This window comes from Triticum urartu, chromosome 5A (assembly GCF_056163025.1).
Source record: "Triticum urartu cultivar PI428250 chromosome 5A, HENAU_Tu73, whole genome shotgun sequence".
Classification (NCBI taxonomy): domain Eukaryota; kingdom Viridiplantae; phylum Streptophyta; class Magnoliopsida; order Poales; family Poaceae; genus Triticum; species Triticum urartu.
In genome coordinates, this window is record NC_141877.1 from 11,401,511 (window position 1) to 11,428,225 (window position 26,715).

Below are 26,715 nucleotides of genomic sequence, written 5' to 3' on the forward strand. Positions count from 1 at the left end.
CTTGTTCTGCATCCGCACCCTCCTTGTCTGATGCCGCCGTTGTACCTCTCTGACCGCCACCTAGGTATCCTCAGACGTATCCAACCCCCACCAACACACCTACTTGCCTTGGACAACACCGTTGTCCACCCAGGATCCCTCTGCAGCCAAGTAACCTTAGTCCCCTATCGATGACGTCCATATTGGACACCATACCCGACAGGTGTTCGGCCAAATGCCATTAGTTTTTTTAATTGAATTTTTGTTCTTTCCTAAAGTAGTTCGATGGAAGGGTACTCGGTGATTGACAATGAGTTGTTGTGCGATGCGTGGCTGGCCATAGTTGCGGACTTTGTAGGCAGAAAGTGAAGGGGCTCGATCTTCTGGCAGTGCGTGCATGCTTTCGTTTCATGAGCGAAAGATCTTCAGGCCCTACAACATGCATGTCATCCATGAACGCAATGTGAAGGCCATATCACATTAATGGTACATCATCTGTAGCTATGTCATGAAGTTTTATTGTGCGATTCACCGAGTGGAGACAATGTGTCCATTGGGCTCGTCAACCATCAAGATCTTAAGTATTGCTTCTTGCTCTACATATTGGTTAATTCATTCATTCACTCAGTGTTGCTCCACATGTTGTATATTCTGCATGCGCTGCCATGATATACTACATGGGTCATGGGCAGGCCATTCATGCATATACATTGTTGGATGAAACTCAAGGGGCAGTGTGTGTGAGACGACATATGCCATCTGAAGTTTGGCATACAGTGAGCTTTCTGTCCTCGCAGATCCGATTATTCCGATTTGGTGAGAGTATGTTGGTGTGTCAAGCTTTTTTGTTGGTTTAATTTTTTGTGGAGGTGAAATCTTTCATAGACACCATGATGAAGTTACCATGATTCAAAGGTCTACACTTCTTGGGGATCATCACCAGCCAAGTACATTCATCGATCACGGCGTTACATCTTTTTGGATGGGCGACTAAAGGCACTTTCAAAAACAATTATTAATTGGTATTGTTCATGCGGGTGAAAGAGTGACAACATCCATACTCTTGTCCAATTGCAGCCTCTACCAAAGTTTTTGGAGTATTTCTTCTAGCACAGATTGATACCGCAAAGAAAGTGTTTTCAAGATATTTTATCTAATTTCTAGTTATGGGAATTACTATGTTTTTTTGGATCTTAGAAGCAAATCTGTGCATCTGTAATTGTAATGAATATGAACAAAACTACAATTGTTTCTTAAAAAAGCTAAATTACTCCCACTATGGCCACTCTTAAGGGCAAAACCTATATGACGCACGTTGCGTCCAGTTATCAAGCAATCACACATTTTCTAATATTGTTCGCACATTTTCAAACGTATTCAAATTTGTTCTAGTGTTTCCAAAAATGTTCCTGTTCTCAAAAATTGTTCGCGTTTTCAAATTTTATTGAGAGTTTCAAAACATGTTCATGTTTTAAAAATGTACATATATTCAAAAATATTGTTTGTAATTTTTAAAAATGTTCACATTTTTCGAAAATGTTTTGAGTGAAAAGAGTTCACGTTTCATTAAACATTAATTTTACAAAAAAATCGGATTTCTTTCATAAAAATTAGCATTTTTTCAAATCCTGAACATTTTCCGGAAAAAGAAAAAAATGATGTTGTTGAATTGTTTTGTAAAATATGAACAAGTTCTAAAAACATGAGCATTTTTTGAAATTTGCGAAAGAATGAAAACATGAACTTTTTTAAAATTTGTCAACAAACTTCAGGTTTGAGAAAAATTTCTGGAATTTCGAACAAAAGTTTCACAAAAAAGAAAAGAAAATAAAATAAAAAGGAAATGTCTGGATCTGCATTTGTTTTGGTTCCTATAGGCTTGCGCAGCTCTGTAATCACTAGTCCTCATTATCTATGCCGGAGGTCGTGTGGTCAAACCTTGTGATGGTTAATTATTTTTTTGCGAATTTATAGTTTTGATAACTAGTCTGTGCCGACACATTCCAACTGGTGCCTTTTTTTCCTGTTACGCGATAAGAGGTACATACGAGAACAATCTTGATGCAAATGGAACAAGCAAAGTAGATTATGTGTTGGTTATGAAGCATAGAACTTCTGACAACTTTGTCGCAATACATTTTGAAGGCCAAAGAACATCATAAAGTACATTATCTGAATGACATGATGTAAAGTAAGATATCTTTACATTTAAATTTTTAGAAGTTCAATCATTCGTCGTCAGATGTAAAGAAAAAGGTGTGAGACAATAATATCCATTTTGCAAAACATGTTTGTGTATCCCTTTTCCATAGATCAGTATCTGAAGATGGAATTCGACGTGTCACTGCAAACCGTACAAACGTAGAAAAACTGCGGCCACTCAGGCGTCTTGGCCACATACCACAAGGTGATGGATATGTTCTCCTGACCTGGGTTAAAACAAGCTGTGCAACACTAGGTGTGTCAATAGGCAGAAGGTGAACATGGCAAACAGCCAGGACTGCTCCAGCCACTTCCCATACCATCTGAAACTTGGCATACACTGAGTATGGACTTTATTGAACAATTTCCGGTGTCGGCTTTTTTACGAATCATGGTTGTGCTGGACAAATACTTCAAATACACGAGACTTCCTGGTCGATCGTAGGTTGCACTAACCACCCCACCTTCCTCACCTATGTGCTCAGTTATATACTCTTTCTTGTACATCTATTTCTGTTTTATTTATTATTTATCCTTTTTTTTCATTTATTTCCAAACGGTTTTCTTCGTTTTTTATTCCTGCTGTTGCTAAATTGAATGAACCTTTTTGAAAGATCGTGGATGTTGCCTAGAGGAGGGGGAGGGGGAGGGGGTGAATAGGCGTTTTAAAATAATTAAGGGTTAGGCTTGAACAAATGCAGAATAAACCTAGCGGTTAATTTGCCAAGCACAAAGCCTAAAACAACTAGGCTCACCTATGTGCACCAACAACTTATGCTAAGAAAGATAAGCAACTATGTGATAGCAAGATATATGACAAGAAACAATATGGCTATCACAAAGTAAAGTGCATAAGTAAAGGGACTCGGGTAAAAGATAACCGAGGCATGCGGAGACGACGATGTATCCCGAAGTTCACACCCTTGCGGATGCTAATCTCCGTTTGGAGTGGTGTGGAGGCACAATGCTCCCCAAGAAGCCACTAGGGCCACCGTAATCTTCTCACGCTCTCGCACAATGCAAGATGCCGTGATCCCACTAAGGGACCCTTGAGGGCGGTCACCGAACCCGTACAAATGGCAACCCTTGAGGGCGGTCACCGAACCCGTACACTTTGGCAACCCTTGGGGGCGGTCACCGGTACCCGTCAAATTGCTCGGGGCGATCTCCACAACCTAATTGGAGACCCCGATGCTTACCCGGAGCTTTGCACCACAATGATTGAGCTCCGAACACCAACAACCGTCTAGGGCGCCCAAGCACCCAAGAGGAACAAGCTCAAGGGTACCAAGCACCCAAGAGTAATAAGCTTCTCAACTTGTAACTTCCACGTATCACGTGGAGAAACCAAACCGATGCACCAAATGCAATGGCAAGGGCACACGGAGTGCCCAAGTCCTTCTCTCTCAAATCCCACCGAAGCAACTAATGCTAGGGAGGAAAATGAGAGGAAGAACAAGAAAGAGAACACCAAGAACTCCAAGATCTAGATCCAAGGGGTTCCTCTCACATAGAGGAGAAAGTGATTGGTGGAAATGTGGATCTAGATCTCCTCTCTCTTTTCCCTCAAAAACTAGCAAGAATCCATGGAGGTATTGAGAGTTAGCAAGCTCGAAGAAGGTCAACAATAGGGGAAGAACACGAGCTCAAAAGATAAGGTTCAAAGGGGAAGAAGACCCCCTTTTATAGGAGGGGGAAAATCCAACTGTTATCCCCCACTCAGCCCCGCAGAGAGCGGTACTACCGCGGAGGCAGGGCGGTACTACCGCTCATAAGCGGTACTACCGCTCCCCTTCAACGGTACTGCCGCGCCAGAAGAAAAGGGGCTGGGGCTGGGACCCAGAACGATACTACCGTGGAGGCAGGGCGGTACTACCGCTAATAAGCGGTACTACCGCCACTACTACCGCAGCAAGTGCCGCAAAACCCGACACGAGAAAAAGCGCACTCGAGTCGAGGCGGTAGGAGCACGGAGCCACAACGGTACTACTGCTGAGACCATCAAGCGGTACTACCGCTCCGAGGAGCGGTACTACCGCTGTGGCCCGCGGTACTACCGCTGCGGAGCGGTACTGCCGCTTGTGACTCCTCAGCGGTACTACCGCTGGGTACCACGGTACTACCGCTGGGACCCTGACAAAAACCACTCAAGAAAATCAGAACTGCCATAACTTCTGCATATGAGCTCCGAATTGAGCAAACTCAAGCTTGTTGAAAACAAGACGATGAGTAGCATCAAAACAGCGACTGGTTATAGTAAGAAGAGGCAGGGGAGGAATGCCAACAAATAGAGGAGTGAAACCTCCAACCGAGAAGAACCGGCAAAACCTCCAACATCGAAAAGATCATAGAAGAAGCATGCGAACTCCGTTTTCGATGAACTCAAGCTTGTCATCAAGATGACCATAAGCTCTAAGACTCACAAAGAGAACCAAACAAGAACCAAGAAAGATGATGCAAGGATGCAATGGTTTGAGCTCTCTACGAACGATACGATCAAGCTACTCATCGAGAGCCCCCCTTGATAGTACGGCAATCGATCCTATAACCCGGTCTCCCAACTACCATCATGAGACCGGTAAAATAGAAAACCTATCAAGGGCAAACCTTTGCCTTGCACATGGTCCACTTGAGCTAGATGATGATGATCTTGACTTCCTCAAGTTGGACCACCTTTCTTGATTGTGTTGGCACGATGAAGACTAGATGATTGCTCCCCCATAGACCACTATGGGTGAGCCACTCTTCGGCACATCTTCACAAGTCCATTGTCACCGCAATGGCCGGCAAGCTTCAAGCACTTGATCTCTTCGCGATGATCCACTTGAACTTGCACACGGTAATCTTGATGACGATCACCACTTGATGTCATCCTCTCCATGGGTTGAGAGATATCTTCCTCTTGACACAAGCCCATGAACATGTACCTAACCCCACGTAGAACTCTCACATAGACCATGGGTTAGTACACAAAGCACAATGGACAGTGCTTACCAAACCATGTGATCACTTGATCCCTCTCGGTACATCTTCTATGCTTTGTGAGTTGATCAACTTGATTCACTCTTGACTTAGTCTTGATCAACCTTGAACCTTTTCAACTCTCTTCGTTTGGATGATGTCTTGAAGGTAAACATGAATGATCACACAATCTTCTTCTTCAAGACATGCTTGCAATAAGCTCAACTCTCAAATGACCAATCTTTGGATAATTCCTTGAATAGCACCTTGGTCGACACAAACTTTTCTTGAAACCAACACATGTACTCCAAGAAAAGCCTATGGACAAAACCTTCAAATATAACTCAAGGCAACCATTAGTCCATAGAGATTGTCATCAATTTCTAAAACCAAACATGGGGGCACCGCATGTTCTTTCACTTTTAGTCAAAATCGATGAACTTCTTTTCCAAATCAATGAACTCTTTTCAAAATTCTTGAGTTTTTTTTTTCAAAATCCATGAACTTTTTTCAAATCAATGAACTTTGTTTTCAAAATTGATGATTTTTTTTAAATTTGTGAACTTTTTTGTTCAAAAATGAAAAAAAATCTAAATTCATGAACATTTTTTCCAAATAGAGGAACTTTTTTTAAAATTCAATGATTTTGTTCTATTTTTCCCAAAAATGATGAACTTTTGTCAAAATCGACGAACGTTTTTTCAAATTCCTGAATTTTTCATTTTTTGATGAACTTTTTTCCCCAAATCAATTATGTTTTTAAGTTTGTGATTTTTTTTCAGTTTCGTGAAATCAATGAACTTTTTCAAATCCATGTACATTTTCCAATTTGTGAACTTTTTTTAAATTCATGAACCGTTTTCAAATTTGTATTTTTTTAGATCTATATTTGTTCCCCAAAGTCAACCGGCCACTGTTTTGAACTCTAGACAGTCAAGCGATCGCACGACGGTCATCTGCGCGAGCGAAGGGAACGATCGACCGAACGACTAGCGAAGGAAAGGAGGAGCGACCGACCAGCTTCGCTTGCTGGGCCGGCCCACGCGAGACGGCTGCGTGAGCGGCAGTTTAGCGAGCTGGTGCCTGCAGCGCCAATTAGGAGGTCCCAACTTATTGGGCTGTATCGGGGCAGTATCTAGCTGGATACACGCGCTTTCTGAAGTATCCACGCAATGCAGTTGTAGCATTTCTCCTCCTCCTTCCTGTCTTCTTCTTCTTCTTCTTCCTGCCCACGAACCTCAGATCTAATCCTCGTCGTGACGCTGAAAACTTTACTTGTATCTAAGATTGAGAGATGAAAGGAACACCATAGCTCATAGTGTTACGTGCAGCTTCCCTTCTCGGAAGCTGCTCGGGAAGCGACCTGGCGCCTTGACTAGCCTATCATGCCGTGATCTACAGAGTCTAACTTGTGGTGTAGTACGCGTGCATCCAAGATGGGCGGCCGAAGCCTCGTTATCTCGGTTGCCCGGCCAACATGGACAGAATGTAATCCACATATCCGGAGTACTTTTCTGCTGGTAGAAATGGACATTTTCTTGAGGAGTAGCGATTGACTTGACTCCTCGTTATCTAAGATTGACATTTTCTGTAGCATTTTCTCGTTGGCAGTTTATGGCCAGCGAGTGGTACTAATGGTTGCCGGTTAGTACGTGGTTACTCCGAACACCCACACACAAACTCAAGGGACAAACAGAAGTGAGGCCGGCAATTAAGCACCATGCCAAGCCTCCTCATCCGGTTGTGCTGCCTCCTCTTGATCGTCTCTTTCCACGACGCTGGCAGCGACCTCCTCCTCGACGGCGCGGCTTCCGTACGCAGGACGGCGCCCTTGCTCTAACGACGAGCCACGGTTTCCACCCCAAAGCCCTCCCGTTTGTCAGTTCCGATGGGATGGCCATCACACCCAGCGACTCAGGCTATTCAGGCGACGGGATGGCGTTCGTCATCTCCTTGGCCCCGCTATCTGATGCCTGGCCGGGAGAATACTTGGGCCTTAGCACTCCGTACGAGTACACAGAAAGTGCAAATCGTTTCTTCGCCATAGAGCTCGACACCGTAGCCAACAAGGAGTTGCGAGGCATAGACGACAACCACGTCGGGATTGATCTCAACAACGTGACGTCCGCTGGATCTTCAACCGCGGCCTACAGCGGCAGCGGCATCTTTAATCCGTTGAGGCTTTCCAATGGAAACCCGATGCAGGTGTGGGTGGACTACTACTCTTTCGGGCTGGTCGAGGTCCGGCTTGCTCCAGTTCCCATGGATAAGCCCTTTGCAGCGTTTCTCACTTACGGCTCCGTCGACCTTGCGAAGGTCCTGAACAATGGCACCAAGTCAAAGGCAGGGGTTCCCACCATGGCATACGCCGGCTTCTCCGCCGCTTCCGGTGATGCGATGGGCACTCATCAGGTTCTTGGGTGGAGCTTTAGCATGTCTGAATCGGCCAAACCACTCAACTTATCGCTGGTGCTGCAGCAATCAGACAGTTCCAGAGTACAAGAAGCCCATGGCAAGAAAAAACTCGTCACATGGCTGCCTGTAGTAGTATCTTTGGTTGCCATACTCGCAGGTATAGCAGCTTGGCTTCTTCTTCGACGGTGGTGCAGGATCAGGAACTCAGAGTGGAACCAAGACTGGGAGGCCGAGCTCGGTCCACGCCGCTTCGCGTTCAAGGACCTCCGTCGAGCAACGAATGGCTTCCACGACAATCAAATCCTTGGGAAAGGTGGCTTTGGGCGGGTCTACGGTGGAGCCCCCGTCGGCTCCGGTGTGCGGGTGGCGGTGAAGCGGATCTCCTCGGAGTCGAGGCAGGGGCTGGCCCAGTTCACAGCGGAGATCATCATCCTTGGCCGGCTGCGACACCGGAACCTCGTCCGCCTCATCGGCTATTGCCGGCACAAGGACGAGCCACTAGTAGAAAAAGTATAATGTGAGACACATTTGTGTGGGTTTGAAGTTGGTCCGACACTAAAGACACTATATGCATTAGTACCGGTACTAAAGGGGTAGTGGCAGGCTGGCGTCAGGCCGGGTCCTCACGGGCCCCTTTAGTACCGGTGTGTGATACAAACCGGTACTATAGGTCTAACCTATAATACCGATTCGTGCCACGGCTTGTTTGCAATTTTTTAGAATGCTCAAATTTCAAAAAGAAAAAAAGATATGGTTAAATTTCCGTTTTTCTAAAAAAATTTGGTTAAATCTGGTCAAACTACTTATTCAAAAAGTATTAATGTTACTACATAATTATTCAAGAATATTAGTGTTACTAAATAATTATTTCAATTTTTTGAATTTTGATCAAATCTGGTCAAACTGTGGTCAAACTTATTCAAGAAATATTAGTGTTACTAAATAATTACTGTTTTTTAGAATAATAATTTCAAACTCAAACGGTGAAACGTGTGACAAGCTAAACTGCTGAGGGTTAATAGGATTGACAACTTACATTTGTTAGGAAAACAACAAGTGCAGACTTGGATTGTAGGGGGAATAGAACTCCGAAGTTAAGCGTGCTTAGGCTGGGGGAGTGAGAGGATGGGTGACCGGCCGGGAAGTTAGGCGATTTGGAATGAGTGATCCACACTTGAGCAGTTAAGAGAGGTGATTAGAGACTAAATCATCAAATAATTCAAAAAAATTAAAAATCAAAAAAATAATCAATTTTTTTTCCAAAATTTTCATAAAACAAATTAAAAAAAAACCTTTAGTACCGGTTGGTAACACCAACCGGTACTAAAGGTCCCATACCAGGGCGCGAGCTCACGCCACATGGTGGCACTTTAGTGCCGGTTCGTGTCGAACCGGTACTAAAGGGGGGGCCTTTAGTGCCCACCCTTTAGTGCCGGTTATGGAACCGGCACTAAAGGCCCTTACGAACCGGTTTTAAAGCTCCGTTTTCTACTAGTGAGCTGCTCCTGATCTACGAGCGCATGCCCAACGGAGTGAGAGGATGGGTGACCGGCCGGGAAGTTGTGCGATTTGGAATGAGTGATCCACACTTGAGCAGTTAAGAGAGGTGATTAGAGACTAAATCATCAAATAATTCAAAAAAAAATTAAAATCGAAAAAATAATCAAATTTTTTTTCCAAAATTTTCAAAAAACAAATTAAAAAAAAAACCTTTAGTACCGGTTGGTAACACCAACCGGTACTAAAGGTCCCATACCAGGGCGCGAGCTCACGCCACATGGTGGCACTTTAGCGCCGGTTCGTGTCGAACCGGTACTAAAGGGGGGGGCTTTAGTGCCCACCCTTTAGTGCCAGTTATGGAACCGGCACTAAAGGCCCTTACGAACCGGTTTTAAATCTCCGTTTTCTACTAGTGAGCTGCTCCTGATCTACGAGCGCATGCCCAACGGAGTGAGAGGATGGGTGACCGGCCGGGAAGTTGTGCGATTTGGAATGAGTGATCCACACTTGAGCAGTTAAGAGAGGTGATTAGAGACTAAATCATCAAATAATTCAAAAAAAATTTAAAATCGAAAAAATAATCAATTTTTTTTCCAAAATTTTCAAAAAACAAATTCAAAAAAAAACCTTTAGTACCGGTTGGTAACACCAACCGGTACTAAAGGTCCCATACCAGGGCGCGAGCTCACGCCACATGGTGGCACTTTAGCGCCGGTTCATGTCGAACCGGTACTAAAGGGGGGGGGGAGGGCTTTAGTGCCCACCCTTTAGTGCCAGTTATGGAACCGGCACTAAAGGCCCTTACGAACCGGTTTTAAAACTCCGTTTTCTACTAGTGAGCTGCTCCTGATCTACAAGCGCATGCCCAACGGCAGCTTGGACAGCTACCTGCACGCTCATACCACGCTCTCATGGACGCAGAGGCTTTGCATCATCAAGGGCGTCGCGTCCGGGCTCTTGTACCTCCACGAGGACTGGGAGCAGGTCATCATGCACCGGGACGTCAAGGCCAGTAACGTCCTCCTCGACGGCGACATGAATGGCCGCTTGGGTGACTTCGGCCTCGCGAGGCTGGCTGCATGACCACGGCACGGACGCGCACACCACCCACGTGGCCGGCACGAGGGGCTACCTCGCCCTTGAGCTCATTGTAACACCCTCGATGCGACTATATCTCCCACGTGTCGAGGCACGACTTAGAGGCATAATCGCATTGAAGGCATATGTCGCAAGTGAGGTAATCTTCACACAACCCATGTAATATAATAAGGGAAAGAGGTACATAGTTGGCTTACAATCGCCACTTCACACAATTACATGAATAAACATTACATCAATCAAATACACTCATGGTCCGACTACGGAACCAAAATAAAAGAAGAACCCCAAATGCGACAAAGGTCCCCGATCTACCCCAACTGGGATCCACTACTGATCGACTAGAACGAAACAACACCAAGGACAAGATCTTCATCGAGCTCCTCCTGAGCTTGGTTGCGTCATCTACACAGACTCATCGGCACCTGCAAGCTGGTTTTGAAAGTATCTGTGAGCCACAGGGACTCAGCAATCTCGCACCCTCGCGATCAAGACTATTTAAGCTTATGGGTAAGGTAAAGGTATGAGGTGGAGCTGCAGCAAGCGACTAGCATATATGGTGGCTAACATACGCAAAAGAGAGCGAGAAGAGAAGGCAAAGCACGGTCGATAAAAGTATGATCAAGAAGTGATCCTATAACAACCTACGTCAAGCATCACTCCAACAACCGTGTTCACTTCCCGGACTCCGCCGGAAAGAGACCATCACGGTTACATACGCTGTTGATTCATTTTAATTAAGGTCGACTTCAGGTTTTCTACAACCGGACGTTAACAAATTCCCATCTGCCCATAACCGCGGGCACGGCTTTCGAAAGTTCAAATCCCTGCAGGGGTGTCCCAACTTAGCCCATCACAAGCTCTCACGGTCAACGAAGGAATAGACCTCCTCCCGAGACATTCCGATCAGACTCGGTATCCCGGTACTCCAAGACATCCTCGACAATGGTAAAACAAGTCCAGCAAGACCACCCGATGCGCCGATATCCCGATAGGAGCTGCACATATCTCGTTCTCAGGGCACACCGGATAAGCTAAGCGTACGGGAGCCAACGTAACCCAAGTTGCCAAGGGACGGCCCCGCACGGTGCTCTGGGTTGGACCAACACTTAGACAAGCACTGGCCCCGGGGGGGGGGGGGGGGGGTTAAAATAAAGATGACCCTTGGGCGCGCGACCCCCAAGGGAAAAGAAAAGGCTGGGTGGCAAATGGTAAAACCAAGGTTGGGCCTTGCTGGAGGAGTTTTATTCAAGGCGAACTGTCAAGGGGTTCCCATTATAACCCAACCGCGTAAGGAACGCAAAATCCGGGAACATAACACCGATATGACGGAAACTAGGTCGGCAAGAGTGGAACAAAACACCAGGCATAAGGCCGAGCCTTCCACCCTTTACCAAATATATAGATGCATTAATTAAATAAGATATATAGTGATATCCCAACAAGTAAATAAATGTTCCAAACAAGGAACGGCCTCCAATCTTCACCTGCAACTAGCAACGCTATAAGAGGGGCTGAGCAAAGCGGTAACATAGCCAATCAACGGTTTGCTAGGACATGGTGGGTTAGAGGTTTGACATGGCAAATTGGGAGGCTGACAAGCAAATGGTAGGCATCGTAGCATTGGCATAGCAAAGAGCGAGCAAACTAGCATAGCAAAGATAGTAGTGATTTCGAGGGTATGATCATCTTGCCTGAAATCCCGCAAGGAAGAAGAACGAGTCCAAGAAGAAGACAAACGGAACGTAGACGAACGGTTCCTCACAAACTCGACGTTAACGGAACCAACCCGAAGAAGCAACACCGGAAAAGAGCAAACAACAAAGTAAACAACCACCACATAATCATGGCATGATGCACAATCAAGTATGATGCATGTCCGGTTTAATGAGGCATGGCATGGCAAAGTGCACAAACAATCCTACAAATTAAGTGGAGCTCATTATGCAACTCCGCTGCATAGTGAAGAAACACCACGTGACTTATTTAGTTCGGTCTTGTTTATGTACTCAACAATATTAAATGTTGTTAAGCAAGGAAAGAGGGTGAAGCAAAGCAAAACTACCTATCTAGTCAAGTTTAAATGAGGCCGGGAACAACGAACAACAATTCCGGAAAATCCTCATATGCATATATTAGGTTTGGTCCTGTTCTGACCTAAACCATATTTTAGAGTTGTTTAACATGCAAGATGAGTGCACCATGTTAAACTAGGCAAAATTCTACCCCATTTACATATAAAGTTTATTAAAAACCGAGTTACGGTTAATTAGTTATGAAATAAATCATTTTAACATGACATAGGAGCAAATTAATGCAAACAACATTTCTAACATTTCAAACATAGATGAAAGTTGGATATTATTAATCTACACAAAATTCTGAGCAAGTTTCATATATAATTCATTTTAATCCGATGCACGAATTGTGAGTTATTATATGCATGAACATGAGGGTCTTATCTGTAAAACTGGCAATCTCTGGATAATTGGACAAATTCACAGAACGAGAAAAAAAACATGATCGGGCTGAATCTGTCTGGCCCAACCGCATGAAAAAAAACAGAGGCGGGGCGCTGGGGCGGCTCACCCATGGGCCCGGCCCATTAGCAGAGAGGAGGAGGCAGGCCGAGGCGGGGACGGCGCGCTGGGCCGGACTCGGGGCCCGCGAAGGAGTCAACGGGGGCGCTCGTCGTCTCCCGATCGGATCGGGGAGGCAGGGCGAGGCGGAGATCCATGGCGACGACGCCGGCGAGGCTGGGCGACGAGCCGGCGAGGGAACGGCGCCGGGGAAGCGGGGACGGCGGATCCCGGTCTGGCGGGGCCAGATCGGGTGGATTCCGGCCGGGTTCGGGTGAAGACATGGCCGGCGGCGGCGAACTCCATGGCGTCGGGTCCCTACTGCGGCGAGCTGGGGGTCGCCGACGAGCTGCTCCGGCGAGCCGGACGAGGTGGCGCAGAGGAACGGCGACGAGGCTCCGGTGCGGCAGAAGCGAGGAGGCGGCGGCGGAGGAAGACTCGGGCGGCGGCGGTGCGGATCTGGCCCGGGGCGGCTCGGGCGGGCCGGCCACGGGCTCCTCGGGTCCGGCCGCGCGGGAGGAGAGAGGGTGAGGTGGCGGCTCCGGATTGGATAGCGGCGGCGGCAGGGTGATCTGGCGAGCTTCGATTCGTCGGAGTGAGGTGGCGGTGGCGGTGGACATTGTCCAGCGCGGGGAAGAAATGTCCGGCGGCGCGGATCTAAGAATTTTTAGGGTTAGGGGAAGAATGAACCGCGAATTTCGGAGGGGGGGGGGTATATATAGGCATAGAGGGAGCTAGGAGAGTCCAAATGAGGTGCGGTTTGCGGCCACGCGATCGTGATCGAACGCTCTAGATGATCGAGCAGAGTTAGGTGGGTTTTGGGCCAAATTGGAGAGGTGTTGGGCTGCAACACACACGAGGCCTTCTCGGTCCCTCGATTAACCGTTGGAGTATCAAACGAAGTCCAAATGGTACGAAACTTGACAGGCGGTCTACCGGTAGTAACCCAAGGCCGCTTGGCAAGACTCGGTCCAGTCCGGAAATGTTTGATCCCCACACATGTAAGAAAGGTAGAAATGACCACCGGAGGAGAACGGAACGCCGGATTGCAAAACGGACAACGGGGAAAATGCTCGGATGCATGAGACGAACACGTATGCAAATGAAATGCGCATGATGACATGATATGCAATGCATGACACGCAAGCAATGATAAGGCAACAACAGCGAATAACTGAACGACACCTGGCACATCGGTCTTGGGGCGTTACACTCATGAGGTTCGGCAAGGCGACCGAGGCCACCGATGTGTTCGCCTTCGGCGCCTTCATCTTCGAGCTGGCCTGCGGGAGCCGGCCGATGGGGCTCAACGCCCGCGGCGGGTTGCTGGTGCTTGTCTAGTGGGTGAGAGACACGTGGGAGGGCTGCTCCGGCCAGATTGTCGACGCCGTTGACCCAAGGCTGGACGACTTCGTGGCCGACGAGGCCGAGCTGGTGCTCAAGCTGGGGCTGCTATGCTCGCATCCCTTGCCGGCGGCGAGGCCCGGAATGCGCCTCGTCATGCGGTACCTCAACGGAGACCTGCCTTTGCCGGAGTTCGAGCCCGGATACCTCACGGTCACGGACGTGGATCAGGTTCTTGAAGCGCCTCCGTCGGCAGCGAACAGCATCACAGGCCTGTCAGGTGGTAGATGACATATCCAGTCCTGCCAATAAAACTAGATCACCGATGGCGCGCGTTGCTGCGCCCGTCTATTTTTAATGTTTAATGTTAGGATTTGATACAAATAGCCATTTTTCTTATAGTTAAAGTAACGGTGGTATTATAAAATTTTGAGTATTTTTTAGTGCAAGTTATGAATTATAATTGACCAATACTTATCTGCTTTCTGTTGTGCTGGGTTGGTTATGGGCCTCTTTTCGTGCTAGTCTATTGTTATATGATGGATAAGTAGTTCCCATATACAGGAAGACACAAGACATATAAATTAAATTTGCGTGATTTGTACAAATCCTGGGAGTATACAGAGTTCAAATTATAGTGCCACATATAGATGAACTCTATAGTTGAAGATCGGATGATTTGAAGTGAAGGCAACCAAGTAATAGAGTATATGAAAAGGTCAATTTACCCATCCATAACACTTCTATGAGTGGACAGTGGACCCGAGAGTTCACACACACTTTTGTTGTCAACGTTTACTCAATTGTCGCCTCATATAGGCTAACATACATATGGACCCCCACCGAGAGCACAAAATGAACAAACACCGAGATCGGTCAATCATATAACGATGGAAAACCAAAGAAAAGTCAATGCATTTCAATTACATTTTAGAAACTGGATAATTAGCAGGACATACACCGTGACACAATGTACGCACTATCGGATCCTCAATTTTCACTGGCTAGAAAACATATGGCGTGCATGAATAAAAATTTAATGCTGCATCACTTGAGGATCAAAGGATCCATATGTATGGTACGATAATGACTGGGCCAGGAGCATCATTTTTCTTTCAAATCACATGTGTCTTAATTTGTCTAGTTATTGCCACACATCTTAGTGATTAGCATGAGGAATACAACCATAGTAATTAGCATGGATAGAAATTTGATATGGGTCCGAGGGATTTCGAATGGCACATTTGTGAGGACGACAATCCTGCACTAATAACCAGTCCTGATAGTGTACTGTTTCCAAGTGCTTGGAGCAAGTGCAAGTCAGCTGCATAAATCAAAACTCATAGAGTCAACTTCTTGTATGCAGCACCGACACATGATCATTAAGATAATTCTTCTAGACGTTTGCTAGCAAGTTCCTTTCACATAGTAAAAATGAAAATAGCACTACCAAACAGAAGCGTAGAACACAAGTATATATGAGGAATTGAGGATGATGACATGATGGTATTAAAACTGAAGAGAGCATACAGTCATTGTCTTCACTGAACATCCAATTATTTCGCCACTGCAGAATTCTTAGAAAGATCCTTCAAACCTGCACATCTGTTTTCTCCACGAATATCTCCTCTGCCTAATCATACAAATTTTTAATTGGCATCTGGATCACTCCAAGTAACGGATTCCATGAACTATTATAAGAGGTAAGTTACAGTCTTACAGTTACACATGGGAAGAAACAAAGTTTTATGAACGTGAAACCTGGTTATCTAATTAGCGTGGAGGATGGGATTTGACATCAATTTGCAGTGGATGAGTGGACAATACCAATGGCCATGACCCGAGCGCCCAAACCAATTCCGATGCTTCCCGTGATGGCACCTGCCTGCCAATTGTGCAGGTACGAGGAGCTTCAACCATAAGGCCAGTAGCGGCAACGTATGGTCTTCCTGGCAGCAGCGGCGGCATTCGTTCCACCTTGAAGGACTGGCTACGAGCACTCCATGAAGACAAGGAAAAGGAGGTTGGGGGAGATGCCGCGCAAACTAAATAAAGGAGAAGACGAGTAGGCCGGTGAGTGGCAAGGGTGGCATTGATGGATTTTAGCAACGACAGCATTACTCCTTGCTTTAACGCTAGCGGATCTGCAACAGTCACCCATGCATGATGCTCAAACGCTGCCCCTTCAATGTCGCTATGGCTTCGCAACGCCAGGCAGAAGGCTAGCGCGTTGTGTTACGTGGGCTGAGGCCGCTCGGAAACAAATATGCTGGAGCAATGCGGCTAAATGGACTTCTTCCATGAGAAAAGGCTCGATTAATCAGAAATATGAGATTTTGTCACGGGAGTAGCCGCCCATAAAACGTTTGGTCCAGTTTAGCGCGAGTTAACTGCATCTGACGGCCAAAAACATTCTCAGGATGTGATCTAATAGTCAAAAACGTTGATGGCCTGAGAGGGCTCCTAGAGTGCTTAGTTTTAATGTATCTAAATGTTGTGGAGTTCATGTACTATATATCTCCGGATTTCTGCATGATCTCCCCATAAAAATGATTTTAATTACAGGCCCATAATGAACCAACCGGCCGACTGCAGCGGTAAAGAGAAGAGTCTGATTGCAGAAATTAATCATGGCATAAATCATGAAAATCGCCAACACGCAAAAAGATTAACCTTGATTGGCCCAGGGGCTCAGTTTACTGTTTTCTAAGATGCCATGAACAAAACAAATATACACTTTCTTGTAAGCATACATTTATAATTGCCATGATCTGAAATATGAAAATTGTCATGCTACTTATAAAACAACCATTTCTCTAATTTAAATCCTCTTAATAATAATAAAAGCCAGACAGCAATAATAATAAAATGACATGCTCCCAATAATAAAAATTGTCACTCTGTTAATAATAAAACTGACATCTGCTTAATAATAAAAATGGTATTCTATTAGTAATAAAATAGCCATCCACTTAATAATAAAAATATCATGTTACAATTATTAAAAAGACATAATTTTAATAATAAAAATGCCATGTGAGAAAGTAAAATTAACCAAAATTGCCATGAATGAGTGATAAAAATTTCCAAAGGTTGTCATGGGGGCATTACAAAAGACCTAAGAATTACCATGTGTTGGAAGACAAAAAATGTCATGGTTTTAAACAAAAAGAAACTGCAATGCTTTCTGTAATGAAAATGCGCACACCAAGTTCTAAAAAATACTTTAATAATAGGGATATATGTTCTTTTAAAAATGAAAAAAAATAGTATTTTTGGATTTTTTTAATGAAAAATGAATTTAACTTCAAATACATAAAGCTATTTAAGCATATGTGTTCCCAAAACTTCTTCAGTCCAAGTAACAAGCAAGCTGCTGCTCGCGCAGGACGTCGTGAGTTCGTGACCCCCACAACACACATATTTTTTGAAGAGAAAAAAGTATGCGACTTCTTCCGAGACGTTGTTTATAGCGAACGTGTCAGAAAAGCTGAAGTTGTACAAGCCTTGCACCGTGATTCGCACAGGAAGATCTAAAGGCAACCAACACGTTTGCTAGGAAAACGTCCCTAGTGATGCAAATAGAGCAGCTTCAACGATTTATTCGATAGTATGGCTGCCGGTGGATTTATTTTCATTTTTCAATATCTCGTATGTATCCATGCGTGCCCATGGGAACCAAATTGTTTTCTGTAACACATTAAAAGGATCATGGATGGACAAATATTGATACAAATAGAAAAAGCAAAAGAGATCATGTTTTGTTTATGAAGCATAAGACTTCTAATAACTTTGTCGTAAGAGGTATTGAAGGGCAAAGAACATAATAGTGAAATATAATTATCTAAAAAAAGACATGATGTCAACATAAAGTATCTTGCTGAAGCGCAACCGTCTCGCAAAAGCACATATGTGCCTTTTTGCTTTTCATGAATTACAAGTTGTGATTCTTATGAAAAAGCACTGCTCCCCCCTCCCCCCACAAAAAAAAAACCGTAGCAAAAACTAGGAAAAAAGCAAATAACACCGAAAACGCATGCAGGAAAAATATCCAACGATCCGTCCAACCTGCGACACGTTACGGTGGCTAGACGCATCACTTGACGCGCTCCCTTACGCTGAGCCGATGGAGGATGATTCAGGCGAGCAATTCTTCTGTTTTCGCAAATCGGCGCCCGCAGCAGCTTTCTCGCGCGTCTAGATGGGCCGGCCCATAGTTCTTTTTTTCCTGCCAACTTCGAAAAAAAAGGTGCAGCAATAGGCGGTTCGAACTCCCGACCTCTAGACACCAACCACTGAGCCACCTTCAGACTCGTGGCTAACATCCTCTTTTCTGCTTTCTATTCTTGCTCGAGTTCGCTGTAAATTGAGATTTCATTTTTCTTTTCTTTTTCCTGTATATCTCTTTCTTATTTGTATTTCAATTTCCCCTTATTTCTTGGTTTCTTTTCGTTTTCTTTATCTTTTTCCAAAATGCACAAAGTTTTTCAATGAACTTTTTCTTCAAACCGATGAAGAATTTTTTAGAATTTGATGATTTTTTCAAATTTAATGAACTGTTATCATATTCTATGGACTATTTTGAAATTCTATGAACTTTTTCAAATTTGGTGAACTTTTTTACAATTTTGATGAACTTCTTTCAAATAAATGAACTTTTTTCAAATTTGATGAACGCATTTTCAATTTCGATAAACTTTTTCCAGATTTGATGAACCTTTTTTAGAACCGGCAAAATTTTATCAAATTTGATGAATTTTTTTTTCAAATCCAATGAACTTTTTTCAGATTTGATGAACTTTTTTTAGAGTCGATGAACTTTGTTTCAAAGTCGATGTTATTGTAAATGTGATTAAATTTTTCTAGATTCAATGAACTTTTTGAGAATCGATGAACTTTTTTCAAATCCGATGAACTTAAAAATGATGGATGAACTTTTTCCAAATTTGATGAACTATTTTGAAATTGATGAATTTTTCTTTCAAATTCGATGAACCTTTTTTAATTTGCTGAAATTTTTTAAACATCAACGAACTGTTTTTTTAAAATTCATCAACATGCTTCAAAATTTGATAAACTTTTTTTCATAAAAAAATCAACTTTTCTAAATTGTTTTTGAATAATTCACAAATCCAAAAAATAGCGCAGATACATTGGTTCGTAAAGATTTCACGTTCATTGTAGTCACTGGCACTTACCGGCTGTAGTGGTTAGCAAAACAGTTCTTTTCTTGTATCGGCAAGGCCTGAGTTCAAGTCACCACACTTTTTCACAAGAGCTTTTTTCCTTTTACTGCGCATGGTAGGCCGGCCAACGAGGTGCGGCGCGTGGGCGCCAGCTACCTGTCCGAGCGCTTAAAAGGCGACGAACAGCAAGGAAAACCCTATTTGCCGCTCTCTTCAAAACATGGATTGATCGAGCCAGGTATGGCGTGAATTCTTCGTGCGATTAGGTTAGAAGAAAAAAAAAGATAGGCGCCTTTTGCGCGAGCTGATAGGCGGCATTCTATTCCGGCGGTGGTGGCCGGTCGAACTTTGTTTACCGGTATGCCGGTGTGCGATGTGGGCCAGGTCAAAAATGTTGCCCATCCATCCATGTTATATAATTTGTGGCAGAATAGGTCAGCACCAGAATGAACATACCCGAACATCTTCCAAGCCTAAATAAAAATAGAAAATAATGTAATTTGTGGAACGAAATGTCAACTATGTTATGGGGCTGAATAGGGGGGCCACTGCCCCCCCCCCCCCCCTACTTCACCATGTTATGTTTATTTAATTTTTATTTATAGTTGAGTACATATATTTGGGGACAGTGCACCCCATATTGTACTTGCACCAAGTGAAGAGGGACAGGCGCTGATTTTTTTGCATAGGATTATCCTATCTTTTTAGGCCTGTAACGTCGATGTTTATTTTATTAATGAGACACGTATTATCATGAAAAATAAAGCGTTCCCTAAAAAATAAAGTCATCCACCAAACGCGACACTAGCACGGATTCAGTGAGAAATAATAGGCTGACAGGTCTCAAGAAAAGTAAAAAAAAATTAAAATGGAGATGCGGGGGATCGAACCCCGTGCCTCCCGCATGCAAAGCGGGCGCTCTACCATTTGAGCTACATCCCCATTGCTGACATAAACAGCTGGTGAACTTAAATGATCGTCAAGCGCTCCCTTAATCTCAAACAGAGGAACTAGCAGCAGCAGCAGCTGTGTGGTGGCGCTACATGCCAACGCCAACGATTGGACGGATTCAAAAAAATTCAAACGGAGCGCACGGCGACGAGAGGTGTGGCCTTTCGGTCAAGAGCAGGAGCCCAGCCGCCGAGAAGGGAAAGAAAGCAGAGCAGCACGGGCCGTCCCGGGCTGCCGTGTCAGACCGAGACCGGGGGTGAGGGGGGGCGCGTGTCGGCCTCCCATTGCGCCTCCCACCTGCAGGCGCACTGCCCACTCCCCCTCCCCCTTCCCGCCCCTATTTCTCTCCCTCTCACCGTTCCATTTCGAGCTCTCCCTCCCTCCCACCAGAGCAGAGCAGAGCAGAGCGCACCGCGCGAGAGGGAGAGACAGAGGAGAGAAACCCTAGCCCGCCGCCGCCGCCGGAGGAAAAGGGAGAGCGGCCATGGACCTCCTCGAGATCCCGCTGCCCAACATGTTCGAGAAGCTCCTCGGCAAAGGTACGCCGCCGCCCCAACCCTTGTCTCCCGTCTCCATCTCCCGCCGCCCGCCGACCCCGTCCGTCGTCGCATCGCATCATCGCTCATGGTTTTTTTTCCCTTCCTTCCTTCCTTCTCTGTTTATGCAGATGAGGACATGTGGCCCCCGGAGGCGCGCTTCCTCGTCGCCGCGCACTACGGCAACGTCCGCCGCCTCAAGGGTACGTCCGTCCGTCCTTGCCTCCCCCCCGCGACTCTTCCATCTCCTCGATTTGCACCGTCCGGTGGAAAAAAAGGCGCCTTTTTTCTTTTGGGGGTTTCTATTTCTTCCTCCCGCGCCGCCGGCCAAGTACTGATCTGTTCCGCGTTCGATTTTTGGCCGCGTTGCAGAGATCGCCGGGAAGCTGGACCGCAAGGGGAAGGCGGGGGAGGAGGCCACGGTAGCCGCCACCACCTACCGCGGCATGAACGCGCTCCACGCCGCCGTCGAGGGCCAGGGCAAGCTCGCCGCCTGCCGCTACCTCGTCGAGACCGTCAGGATGGACGTCAACATGTGGGACTCCTCCCCAAGTAAGCACTCTCCTCCCTTCTTCGCATCCAACACAGCAGCATTGCTCAATCAACTGTATGTGCCTAATCTTGCGCTACCTGGTGGGACAGGCAAGAAGACGCCGCTGGAGCACGCCGTGGACGGCAACAACCTGCCCGCCCTCAGGTACCTCCTCGACCATGGCGCCGATCTCAACCAGGAAGAGGACGACGGCGACACTGTCCTTCATCACGCTGCAAGGAAAGGTACCATACCACCACTAACTCTGCCACAAACGCTTCCTTGCTACCTTCAACACTTGCTGCTTTATTTCTAGTCATACACATTTCTGTTCAGGGTTTCCCCCATAATTACCTGGATTCTGAGCTCTACAAGTGAGCATGTGTGTTTTGTTACACTCTGCTATTTTTATCCTAGCAACTGTGTTCATCCAGAAATACTGTAGCCATTACCAAGTGGTCAGCTTGGTAATTAAGCCATCAACAACAACAAAAATTGCAATCAAAGAAATACTGTAGCCATTGAAGCTTGTTCATCCAGAAATTTTACATTACATGCATTGTGCTACAGTGGCCGTTCAAACTTGTTAAACAACCTTCTGTTGTTGTTCCTGTAATTTTCTGATTTGCCGCATTGTTGGTTTTGCTCTTTCTGTCTTCAAACTTGATGGGTCAAACATATCCTTTGTTTGCATGTTATCATCACTATGATCTTCAGTTTTTCATACACTGTGATCTTCAGGGAGGTGTGATCTTCGGTTTTCCATTTCGTACAGATCAAACCATAGCCTGGTCATGCACGCTTCGCACGTGTCCATCAGCTTGTTCATATTAGTTGCTTGCTTCTATACATTTTGTGGGTCTTTGTCACTGTCATGACATCAATTGTGACCTCGTCGTGTTTCTATTGTAGCCGCTGAAACTTATTCATCAAGAAACGTTGTAGTTGAAACTTGTTCATGCAAAAATGTTGCATTACATTAATTGTGCTATTGTTGTTGTTCCTAGCTATGATTTCTCAAGTGTAGCATTGTTGGTTTTGCTCTTTTTGTCTTAAAACTTAATGGGCCAAAGATCCTTTGTCTGTATGTTATCATCACTATGATCTTCAGTTTTTTCATACACTGTGATCTTCAGGCTGCATCAAAGTATATTACTGTGATCTATCTGCTCAGAACTTGGTTGCCAGGGACGCCTTGTTCGTCTATTATGATCGTGGCCATCAGTTTTCCATATACTGTTTTTTTTATCTTCAGTGAGGTGTGAAATTGTAAAGTTGCTGCTTTCTAGAGAAGCCAAGTAGCCAACTCAGAACAAACTTTTTACACTGTGCTATTTTTATCCTAGCCAAACTTGTTCATCCGGAAATTTTAGATTACATTGTGCTATTATGGCCATTCAAACTTGTTCAACAACCTTCTGTTGTTGTTCCTACAATTTCTGAATTGTAGCATTGTTGGTCTGCTCTGTCTGCTCAAAACTTAATTGGCCAAAAGTCCTTTGTTTGTACGTTATAACTGTGATCTTCAGTTTCCCATATACTGTGATCTTCAGGGAGGAGTGATCTTCAGTTTTCATTTGGTATAGGTCAAGTTATCAAACCATAGCCTGGTTTTAAAGACTTCACACGTGGCCATCAGCCTGTTTGTATTACTTGCTTCTATATATCTTGTGGGTCTTTAGTCATCACTGTCATGACATGAACTGTTACCTTGTTGTATTTTTATTCTAGCCACTGAAACTTATTCATCCAGAAATATTGCTGCCAATGAAACTTGTTATCCAAAAATCTTGCATTGCATTGTGCCATTATGGCCATTCAAACTTGCTCGCGAAGACCTTTTATTGTTCTTCCTAGCTATGATTTCTTATTAAGTGTAATTTTGTTGGTTTGCTCTATCTGCTCAAAACATGTTTGGTGAAATATGGCTTGTTTGTATGTTAGTGTGATGTATCTGCTCAAAACTTGGTTGCCAAAGATGGCTTGTTTGCCAATTATGACTGTGATCACCAGTTTTCCATATACTGATTGTTGTCTTCAGGGAGGTGTGAAATAGTAAAGTCGCTGCTTGCTAGAGGAGCCGACGTTAACGGCAGCTCAGAGCACGGGACACCACTCCATCTTGCTGCTGTTAAAGGGCATGAGAGCACTGTGGAGGTTCTGTTGGAACACCATGCAGATGTAATGTGCTTGTACCCTTTTTTTTTCTCTATCTGCTGACCCAACTTATGTTGCATTTGCTTTACTTGAAAGTAGTTGTCTCAAGGACCTGCCATTAGCCCATTACTATGGCATGCAAATGTTTATGACAGTCTTGTTTTTTACAGGTCAACAAGGTTGTGACTTCTAATCTAGTAACACCTCTAAAGGCCGCATTGCTTAGTGCTTCCACGCCTTGTGTGAAGTTATTGGTTCAAGTATGGAATTGTCTACTAATCTGCTTTTCCTTTCAAGATGTGCTTATCTATGAGTAACTACTGATGTTACGGTTGCTCATATCTGTTCTGATCTTCAATTTATATGGAGAGACTATATGGTTATCTACTGATCTTCCGCATGTACATTTTGGTAGGCTGGAGCTGATGTGAATGATGTCAGCAATTCCTTGGCAAGAGCTGCAAGCGAAGGCTTGACTGAATGTGTTAAGTGCTTGCTGGAGGCTGGTGCAGACCCAAATCGTCCTGATGAGGTGACCTTGTCTCTTGTTTTCCACACAACAACGTTTTGAGCTGATTGACTTGGTAGTTCTAGTACTTATAGTTTCTGCAAAATATGGTAGTACAAGTATGTATGTAATGGGAACGAAGGTGAAAGTGAAGTATAGTTTCGTACAAAAAAATATGCTTGAGTTTTAAAGCATTTGGGAATCAATTGAATGGGCTGGTTTTGAATTAAGATACACTTGTTTCTCAGTCTCTGTGGTAGGAGTATATGATTAGTTTGACTACTATCAGTTGCCTTTTAACACAAGCCTGTTAATGTTTTACCTAAAAAATGCCTGTTGATGTTTCCTTTTCCATTTGTCATATATTTTCTTTGTGTGGTCAGATACACACAGAAAATTATAGGATACTTCCTTGGCCTGTCTTAACGGTACCAAACTAATAGCTGGGATAGAAACAAGAAGTACAAGCTGCATTCTAGACTACTTACTTTGTTAGGCATTTTTAACGCTTGTATTATAACATCTTTTTCGTGTCGTTGAATTGGCGAGCATAGTGATTCTTAGATTACCAAGGAACCATTCCCTTGTCTTTCTTTTTTGAATCTTCAGTATTGCTTAATAAACTTTCTTCTGTTGCTCTGACAGTGTGGTAGATTCCCGATAGAGTTAGCTGCTGTGTATGGTACAAGGGAAGACGTTGAGCTTCTATATCCTGTCACCTCCCCAATTCCAACTGTGGCAGACTGGAGCATTGATGGGATAATTAATCATGCCAAACTGGAGAGGATGCAGCTGCAGGTATGCCACCGTGGCGAAAATAAGTGCCATTCCTCAATGAGAAAAACATTTAGATGTATATTATTGTCCTTTGAATGCATTAAATCCTCAGTCAGTTGCTATATAATGTCGCACACATCGGAATTTCAAATGTATGACTAAAGTTATCTGAATTTGCTCAGGATGAGGATGTTCTTAACACAAGGAAGTCTGACCTGAAACGAAAAGGGGATGAAGCATTTGAAAAGCAGGATTACACAAGTGCATCAGAGTTCTACACACAGGTACAGTTTTCTGCTGGTCTACATTTTTTAAAGTTAATCTGTAAAAGTTTGAAGTGTGAAATGTTCTACATGCAGATACATTTAATAAAGTTAACCTGTTAAATGGCTAGTATCAGCATCATCATCTCCTTGGATGTAGCTTACTGTCTGAAGTGTAAACCACAAAACCAGCGAGTAACCTATTTTACAGGAGAATTACTGCAGAAGTTGCAATGACAAACAAATGACATGAAGTATTAATTCTTGCATAGGCCTTGGATAAGTGCAGGCATACAACACATGCCTCTTTTGAGTAGATATTATCTTCCTGAGTTATTTTGATGATTCAGTACGATGTTGTGGCCGGGTCCGTATTAATCTGCGATGATGTGTCTGCCCTTTATTTGCTATCCATTTGCAAATTTATTTTATCTCTTGGAAGAATTTGCTATTATAACTTCAGTCGGTATATATGTTGACACATGCATGCTGCTTGGTTGGGCGCAGGCACTGAAAGTTGATCCTTCTGATGGCAAGATGCTCGCGAGCAGGAGCCGCTGCTGGCTTCAGCTTGGCGACGGACAGAAGGCTTTGGAGGATGCAACCAGATGCAAGAGGAGGTGCCCCGAGTGGGCGGAGGCCCGCCTTCGCCGAGGACAGGCTCTGATGCTGCTAAAGGTGCACTTTCTTCTTCTTTTTGGAGACCAAAGCATTTATACATTTTTTGTTTGTTTGTTTGTTTGAGAGTAGAATTTTTGCATTCTGATAAGTACTACTGCTTTCATCTGGTCTGCCGTCGATCTGAACTCCGTGTCCATTTCTTCCAGGACTATGAGAAAGCTTGCGAGGAGCTGTCGGGCGGCGTGGAGCTGGACCCCGAGAACGATGAGATGGACAAATTGTTCTGGTATGTAAGGAAGAGACCCCCACCATTTACCCACTCCTGTCGTCGAGGGACAGAAATGCACTCCATATATATGTGGTTTGTGCAACATACATGTACTAGATCAGAAGCATGGTTGCCTTGTCAAATTGACTGACTGGTTGTGCTAGCTGAGTGGTTGGTTATGTTTGATGATCTGATGGACTTGTTCTTTTCAGGGAGGCGATGGAACTGAAGAAGAAGTGATGCCCGCCCGCGCGTCGCGAAACCGAAGCCCTTCTTCTTTTTGCGTTTTCGTAGATGGATGGTTAGAGACCCTCTTAGTCAGTAGTGCCTGCATTTTGCTAGCTTGAAACAATGACTCAATGTGCCATCTTGGTGACGATCTTAAGACTCTAGAACTCAGAGCTGTAGTTAAGTAGGTTATCTATCACTGGCAGCTTTTGGCAAGTTGTGCTGTGCCCATGCAACAACATTTCTACTCTCACTGCATCATCCGGTTTGTGAGAGGACAGTGGATGGTAATGGATTGAAATTTGGTGGATTTTCTGTTGAGATGTGCTTGGGTAATGCAGATGATTGTGATGATGATATGCAATTTGTTTGGGCCTTCCTTACGTTTACATGATATATATATAGTAATGCTTCCTTTAACTTTTCTATAAAAAAATAAAGTTTTTTTTGTTGCTGGGACAGAGTTTTAACCACACGATCTTTGATCCAATGGCAAGGATCCCTAAAGCGCCTCTCCCACCGTCGCCGCGCTAATGACCCAAAACAATTTGCTCGCCCCCATGCCTCTCCTTCATACTAGTCGTGAGAGAGCCTGCTTGCCCTGCTTTTC

General features: G+C 44.7%; 1 protein-coding gene, 1 non-coding gene and 1 pseudogene across 2 annotated transcripts; 2 read left to right on the forward strand and 1 right to left on the reverse strand.

Moving 5' to 3' along the window:
* Positions 1-6,822: 6,822 nt before the first annotated feature.
* Positions 6,823-14,369, forward strand: LOC125555420 (L-type lectin-domain containing receptor kinase SIT2-like; annotated as a pseudogene).
* Positions 14,370-20,133: 5,764 nt separating this feature from the next.
* TRNAA-UGC (transfer RNA alanine (anticodon UGC)) lies at positions 20,134-20,206 on the reverse strand. The gene has a single exon. It is a non-coding gene; the product is annotated as a tRNA-Ala (tRNA).
* A 345-nt stretch (positions 20,207-20,551) lies between these two features.
* On the forward strand, positions 20,552-26,467 carry LOC125555422 (uncharacterized). Its single transcript, XM_048718386.2, has 12 exons — positions 20,552-20,754; positions 20,883-20,954; positions 21,124-21,303; positions 21,394-21,528; positions 23,325-23,464; positions 23,611-23,700; positions 23,856-23,972; positions 24,594-24,746; positions 24,908-25,009; positions 25,496-25,666; positions 25,816-25,895; positions 26,090-26,467. Exons 1-12 carry the CDS (start codon positions 20,700-20,702, stop codon positions 26,115-26,117), a joined length of 1,323 nt encoding a protein of 440 aa, XP_048574343.2. The 5' UTR covers positions 20,552-20,699; the 3' UTR covers positions 26,118-26,467.
* The last annotated feature ends 248 nt before the right edge of the window (positions 26,468-26,715 follow it).

Bases quoted from the DNA above. Each gene is read 5' to 3' on its own strand.
- LOC125555422 (XM_048718386.2), top strand. From the start codon at position 20,700: ATGGACCTCCTCGAGATCCCGCTGCCCAACATGTTCGAGAAGCTCCTC. The intron at 20,755-20,882 runs GTACGCCGCCGC...CTGTTTATGCAG, and splicing joins CGAGAAGCTCCTCGGCAAAG to ATGAGGACATGTGGCCCCCG. The intron at 25,010-25,495 runs GTACAGTTTTCT...GGTTGGGCGCAG, and splicing joins CATCAGAGTTCTACACACAG to GCACTGAAAGTTGATCCTTC.